At 35.3% G+C, this 7801-nt stretch overlaps 1 protein-coding gene across 1 annotated transcript; it reads left to right on the forward strand.

The window, feature by feature from the left end:
* Positions 1 to 818: 818 nt before the first annotated feature.
* Positions 819 to 6533, forward strand: LOC106476735 (leucine-rich repeat-containing G-protein coupled receptor 5-like; the record flags this gene model as incomplete). Its single annotated transcript, XM_013937367.2, has 3 exons — positions 819 to 972; positions 1691 to 2439; positions 6360 to 6533. Coding segments are annotated over exons 2-3 (920 nt in total), but the record flags the coding sequence as incomplete, so codon positions are not given.
* Between the last annotated feature and the right edge of the window lie 1268 nt (positions 6534 to 7801).

Raw genomic sequence — 7801 nt, forward strand, 5'->3', positions numbered from 1 at the left:
AATCTTTTTACGGTGGCAAGCAAAGGTGGGTGAGGTAGGACCGGTATAGGTGGTCAGTGGGGTCTTTTACCCCGCCAAAAACATTTGAACACCACTGCACTAGAGGGTGCTGTTGACAGCTGGTTTTCCGCTAGTCAGTCAGTTGAAACTTAGGGATGGATAATATCATCGTGGTGGGTACTGTTGACCAGTTACCTTTTCTCTAGTATATCATCGTGGTGGGTACTGTTGACCAGTTAACTTTTCTCTAGTATATCATCGTGGTGGGTACTGTTGACCAGTTAACTTTTCTCTAGTATATCATCGTGGTGGGTACTGTTGACCAGTTACCTTTTCTCTAGTATATCATCGTGGTGGGTACTGTTGACCAGTTACTTTTCTCTATAATATCAGTTTTAAAATAAGAACAGGTAGCGCAGATAACTCTCGTGTAGTTTGGCGCGAATATCCGAAACAAAAAAAAAAAAAAAAAACAAGAGCGACAGAAACTCAAAATTCGTTTTACAAATCCTCGTTCTGACTTGAGTAAATACAAAAATTCTACCTCTACGATAGAGATAAATCTTTCGAAAAAGTCCTTGCTATAAATCAAACAGTTCACTTGTGTGTTCGAACTATGATTATACGTTTAAACCCAAATCAAATCAGCTCGGGTCGCGAGATTTAATGCGTAGAACACTTAACGTTTTAATATCTAGGTCAGCAGCGACTTGAGAAAACGTACCAAGTTCATTAATTATTAAATGGTTTTAAGAGCAAGTTTAACAATTTACCACCAGGTGTAAAAATAATATAGTTTTGGTTTCGGTTTCTATTATGATGTGACTACAGTAAATGTTCAGCTAATAGTAAGAGCTCGGTGTGAAATAAGGGTTACGGTGTTCTCGTCTGTTACATCTTAACCGAATTATTAAAAGAACGCCATCAAGAAAGAGTGAAAGCGGAGTTATTAGGCTAACCCTCAACCATCGAGTATGTAATGTCTTCTTCTTTAAGGTTCACAACAGTAAAAATCTTATATTTCAGTAAAGTAAGAATAATTTATCAGGCTGGTTTAATATGTATACTCGCGCACGTTTATTTGCGCATGCGTGTCTAGGTAGTTTTTGAATAAGGCTTACGAAATTCTGCAAGTGATCAAGATATTTGGGGGGTTACTATGTAAGTTCAGTACTGATTAATGAAACACGATATAGAAACTACATAGTCTTGAACTGTATAAGTTACTATGTAAGTTCAGTACTGATTAATGAAACACGATATAGAAACTACATAGTCTTGAACTATATAATTTCAGTACTGATTAATGAAACATGATATAGAAACTACATAGTCTTGAACTGTATAAGTTACTATGTAAGTTCAGTACTGATTAATGAAACATGATATAGAAACTACATAGTCTTGAACTGTATAAGTTACTATATAAATTCAGTACTGATTAATGAAACACGATATAGAAACTACATAGTCTTGAACTATATAAGGTCAGTACTGATTAATGAAACACGATATTGTAACTACATACAAAATATCTGAAGGCATTTGTCGCCACTTATACAGTTCAAGACTATGTAGTTTCTATATCGTGTTTCATTAATCAGTACTGAATTATATAGTTCAAGATGACTTGCAAGATTTTATGTTTGGCCTTTCAAACTGTCAGTATACAGTAGTGTTCGTTTTTCAGGTTATGAAGGTGATAATTCTGGTTCTTGTGGTGTCCTCTATCGGCCATCAGGGAAGAGCTGGTACTCCCTGTCCCCCTGAGAAAGACATCTACCCCTGGTTCTGTATCAACACACCAACCTCGCACCACTACACTTTCACTACTGTTATCTGTAATAGACACAAGTGTGAGCGTCATCTTGAAAACATTGACGGCAGAGCTGGCCACATGATGTACGACAGAGTTATTATTTCCGGTGTGATCAAAGAAAAGAAGATGAAAAATGGAAGCGTATTAAGTCTTCCGCACAACTGGTTGTGGACATCTCGAGTCCGGGAGCTGGAAATCCGTGGCACTCCACTCTCGGGCTGTTTTTTATGTGACAGCCCCCTAAGTGAGCAGAAACATTATCTTAACAAACTCGTTGTTTCAAACAGTGTTCTGAGTGGAACGGTTTGTAATAATTGTAAGGAACGTGATGTGAACAATGACATCGTGGACACGTCAGGCCTCAGACATCTACGTACTTTAGAAACACTCGACTTTTCCTTCAATAATCTTGAAAAAATTACGGTTACATCGTTTCCTTCTGATCTGGTTAGCCTAAAAACAATGGTGTTATCACATAACTTAATATCTGACGTCAGCAGTAAGGCCTTTACCATCTTTCCCGCTTTAACCGACCTGGATCTTTCCCATAATCAACTAAAAATCCTTAATAGAGATGTGTTTCTTAACCCTAACCGTAATCTTAAAACGCTGAACATAAGGTAAGTTTATAATGAGACGTGTTGATTAGTCCTAAAAAAAGAACTTTAAATTACTGAACGTAAAGTTTTTAATAAGACATGTTGGTTAGTTCTAACGATAATATGAAATTACTGAACATAAGGTAAGATTATTATGAGACGTGTTGATTAGTTCTAAAAAAAACTTGAAATTGCTGAATGTAAGGTTAGTTTATAATGAGGCTTGTTGATTATTCCTGTAAGTAAAAGTAAAAAAAAAAAATAACATGAATTTACAGAACGTAATATGGCCCGAACGCAGAATGTTTGAAAGGGAGGTTCTAATTTGTGAGATCAAAAGCCAACACATATTGTGGGAAGCAAAATCAGCATACAAAGCATACTGTTAATATTAGTACTAGTAACACTACAGGAAGTTTGGGAGCATGCCCCCCCCCATAACAATTTGATAAAATAGGTGCTATGAGATTAAATCTGGAAGCAATTTTGCATGAATTATAGCTTAAACAATTGCATGACATAAAATCCACAAACATCCAATAAACTGGCAATAAGTCATCATTCTCATGTAACACTGCATGGGGACTCGACTTAAATTAGCATTAAAATGTTTGTTTTATTATAGTAAAGTACTGTACTATCTACGTACAGAGTAGTTAAATTATATTACTAATTTAAACAACTCTGTACAATAATAGTATATCAGCTATTTCATTTTCAGTCATTAGATGTTATATACGTACATGTATACAATACTGAGGTAACATGTTAGCATACTACATTCTTTTGGGCTTTATCATTTGGATAGTTTATATAGTGTGGATTTACAAGCGAGAGTTTATGACAAGTTTGTTTACGTAATTGTTTATTAATCATACGTTGTGTAGCGTGTACGTTCAATTGTTGTGAGCTAGCGATTTTTACATTGTTGCATCATGTTACTAAAACTTTCTGAATTTTTCTCGTTATTTTAATTGTGTATTATCGCATCAGAATATCTAGTAATGTATGGAATGTACAAGACTTCTGCAATAAAGAGTGTATAGTATCGATTTTAAAGTAATATTAACACAGACTGTATTGTAATAACACAGTAGAGAAGAATAATTCGTCTTGTCAATTGTGTTCTAAGGTAATTGAACCAGCCTGTGTGGACTTTGCCAACAAAAACAGACAATTATTTAAAGCTCTGGATACAACTGTGGTAACCAACAATGTAACGAACATTTGTATGTATACGTTAGACGTGTTTACATATATTATTTTAAATCAGGTGGAGTGTGTTGCTGTTTGTTTGTTGTTGAAATTTATCGCCAACTGGTCACACACACCTACTGTAAAGAATCCGGACTACAAAGCCTCACACTAGCAATACGGCTTCAGACCTCCAATTACAAAGTGTCAACAGAAGCCATTAAATGGGAATATTTCAAACCACAAAATTCTAATTCTTCATTAGAAGAATGTAGAGAACAGTAACTATCATAAGTAGCTATATATACATAATTTTTTACATCCCAAAAATAGGAGATTCATGCGAAACCCCCCGCCCGCGTACGTGCGTGGTAACGTAACTTGTGGTTGTAAGTTTAAAATAAGACGTTTTGGTTAGTCCTAATAATAACTTTAAATTACAAAACGCAATGTAATTTTAAGTTTTAAATAAGATGTGTTGGTTAGTCCTAACGATAACCTGAAATTAGGTGGACTGTACTTTGTATTAATTTTACTAAATAATCTTAAAAAGGATTAAGGGGGAATGAATGCAACCGGATCGGTCAACTGTATCGAAGCTCCACACACACAAACCAGCTAGGAAAAAAACAAAAATTGGATGTCTCATTGAAAAACTTGTTTGCAACTGTATCGCTGTAACAACAACTATTTTAACCGTTTCATGTAACACTATTATTCCGTCTGTGTTCGTTTGTTAATTTTCCGTAAAAATTATTTTCCGAAGAAACTTTAGCGATACAAGTCCTTTCTTAAATAAAACTAGTTTATTCTTTCTCAATACAACTTTGCAATACACTTAATTTCCACAGTCACGCTATAACTTAAACACACGGCATAATTCACAATGAACGATTCACGCGCTTGACTCAATTTTCCGACTCTATCTCTGTCTGCAATTCAATTCCATTGTTGCCGTCACTTCTTGGCGGTCTTATATACAAGAATACCGCATATCTAGTAAACACTCGAGCATTCACGAACCTTCGAGAATATCATGACGTGTTACTAGAGTCACGTGACTTCCGCTGTCGTAACACTATTATTCTGTAATTCTTTACTATCATATTCCTACACCTTGTACTTTAATAAATATTTCCTCGGCTATTTAACAGTAAAATTCATTATAATTACCTAACAATATATATTATACAATTTTGTTGTTATTACTGTAAATTTGTTATAAATATTAGTATTATTTAACCATCGTTTGTGTTGGTGTATTGCTCAAACTGTAGGTAATAGTAATAAATAGTATTGAGTTGTATTTGACTTATTTATGAAGTTCAGTTCGGAGGGTTTCCCCCATGCCCTTAATGTGGACCTCCCCACGATAGAACACATTACAACAGTCTTATTGATAATTTGGAACTACTGAACTTAAGTTGGATTTATAATATAACGTGTTCATTATTTCTAAAGATAACCTGAAACTGAAAGTATTGAGCATAAGGAAAGTTTATAATAAGATGTGTTCATTAGCCCTAACGATAATCTGAAAGATTTGAGCATAAGGAAAGTTTATAATAAGATATGTTCATTAGCCCTAACGATAATCTGAAGGTACAGAGCATAAGGAAAGTTTATAATAAGATGTGTTCATTAGCCCTAACGATAATCTGAAAGTATTGAGCATAAGGAAAGTTTATAATAAGATATGTGCATTAATCCTAACTGACGTTAAGTAGCAGTATCCTGGATTTATTGAACTAAAAGTGGCTCACGTAAATTAACTAACGCGACCTGACGTTGTTTCTTGTAATCAGGTTTAAATACGACTAGAACAATTAATTCACACTATGAATATTTGCGCGAAAAACAAACAAAAAAAACTTCAAATATTCACAGCATTATTTTACAGTAAAAACACAAAATTTCTTAATTAAAATAAAATTAGCTTTAACAGGTGACACTTTCCTTAGCATGTATATTATGTCAAGTTATACGAAATGCGACAAAAGTTTCATATCATCTCTGATCTAAAGGCCAAAATTTAAACTATGCTTCTTTCAGTAGGTAAAAACTGGTATATTTTCTGGAGAGTAGCTGTTGGAAAACCTGCAAAGCGTGTTATGAAACATGGGTAATATCATAATGTTTTAGCGCAGAACTCTCATTCCGGGTTCTTTTAAATTCTCTTGTGAAAATCAGCATCCAGAGCTATATAACGATAAAGTTGCTTATTTCCTCTATTAACGTTTGTACACTGTCGTACATTTTTCTAAGCCTACGCTGTAAATGATCTTAACTAACGTAAAACAAATCAACTTACTTACGTACTATCTCCTTAATTAGCTCTCAACTCACTATCTAACTAACCAAATGACGCTTCACAGAACGTCGTAGTTATAATCTACGTTAGAATGTGCTAGAACACAACTTGACGTCAAATCCATGAGGCCTATTCAACGTCATTAATTAAAACCCGCAGCGCCCTCTAGCTAAAAAATTATAAGTATACCCTTACAACAATACTAAATTTATTTTCATGTATAATTTTATGTAAAATAAGGATGAGATTACCATTGTGTGCCTATTCCCAGCTGGAACAAACTGTCAGTCCTTCCTAAAGGCCTATTCAACGTCATTAATTACAACCCGCAGCGCCCTCTAGCTACAAAATTATAAATATACCCTTACAACAATACTAAATTTATTTTCATGTATAATTTTATGTAAAATAAGGATCATTGTGTGCCTATTCCCAGCTGGAACAAACTGTCAGTCCTTCCTGAAGGCCTATTTTCCCAGATGGTTGGTCTGCTTGAAGTGAACCTTGCTAACAATCTTCTTCAGTTTTTACCTTCAACTACCTGGAACCATGATTTGACTGCTGTTCGTACAATTAATCTCACGGGTAAGTTTAATGTTCTACATTCAATGTATTTCACTGACTACTGTCGCAAGTGTTAAACAACCAAGTTAGGCTATTGACAAGTGACGCGTCATCAGAAGTGTTAAACAAACAAATTAGGCTGCTGACAAGTGACGCGTCATCAGAAGTGCTAAACAAACAAATTAGGCTGCTGATAAGTGATGCGTTATCAGAAGTGTTAAACAAACAAATTAGGCTGCTGACAAGTGACGCGTTATCAGAAGTGTTAAACAAACAAATTAGGCTGCTGACAAGTGACGCGTTATCAGAAGTGTTAAACAACCAAATTAGGCTACTGACAAGTAACGCGTCATCAGAAGTGTTAAACAACCGAATTAAGCTACTGACATGTGACGCGTTATCAAGTGTTAAACAACTAAATTAGGCTGTTGACTAGTTTCACGAGCTGTAGATAAACGGCTCGGCGTGGCCAGGTGGTTAGGGTGCTTGACTCGCGATCTGAGGGTCGTGGGTTCGAATCCCCTTCCCACCAAATTTGCTTGTCCTTTCAGCCGTGGGGGCGTTATGATGTGACGGTCCATTCCACTATTCTTTGGTAAAAGAGTTGGAGGTGGGTGGTGATGACTAGCTGCCTTCCCTCTAGTCTTTCACTGCTAAATTAGGGACGGCTAGCGCAGATAGCCCTCGTGTAGCTTTGCGCAAAATTCAAACCAAAGTGTAAACCACCTTAATATTAAGCAGACGTATTATTTTACTGGTAGGTCGCGAACGGTAGATAGTAAAATTATGTGAATGATAATTGATTGACTGTAAGACAAACGGTGTTACAGTGTTAAGTTTACAAAGTTTTACTAGTGTTATATTGCTGTTGTTTTTTTTCATATTGTGGACGCGAAAAAAAGCATTCTAACGCTTATTGTTGGAAAACATACCTTAATTTTAATGAGTTAATTATTTGGTATCGTTTGAAAATACCATGCTTTACCGTTACTAGTATACCATGCTTTACCGTTACTACAATACCATGTTTTACCGTTACTAGTATACCATGCTTTACCGTTACTAGAATACCATGCTTTACCGTTACTAGTATACCATGCTTTACCGTTACTACAATACCATGTTTTACCGTTACTAGTATACCATGCTTTACCGTTACTAGAATACCATGCTTTACCGTTACTAGTATACCATGCTTTACCGTTACTAAAATACCATGCTTTACCGTTACTAGAATACCATGCTTTACCGTTACTAGTATACCATGCTTTACCGTTACTAGAATACCATGCTTTACCGTTACTACAATACCAT

The sequence above is a fragment of the Limulus polyphemus genome, unplaced genomic scaffold, assembly GCF_000517525.1.
Source record: "Limulus polyphemus unplaced genomic scaffold, Limulus_polyphemus-2.1.2 Scaffold11399, whole genome shotgun sequence".
NCBI lineage: Eukaryota > Metazoa > Arthropoda > Merostomata > Xiphosura > Limulidae > Limulus > Limulus polyphemus.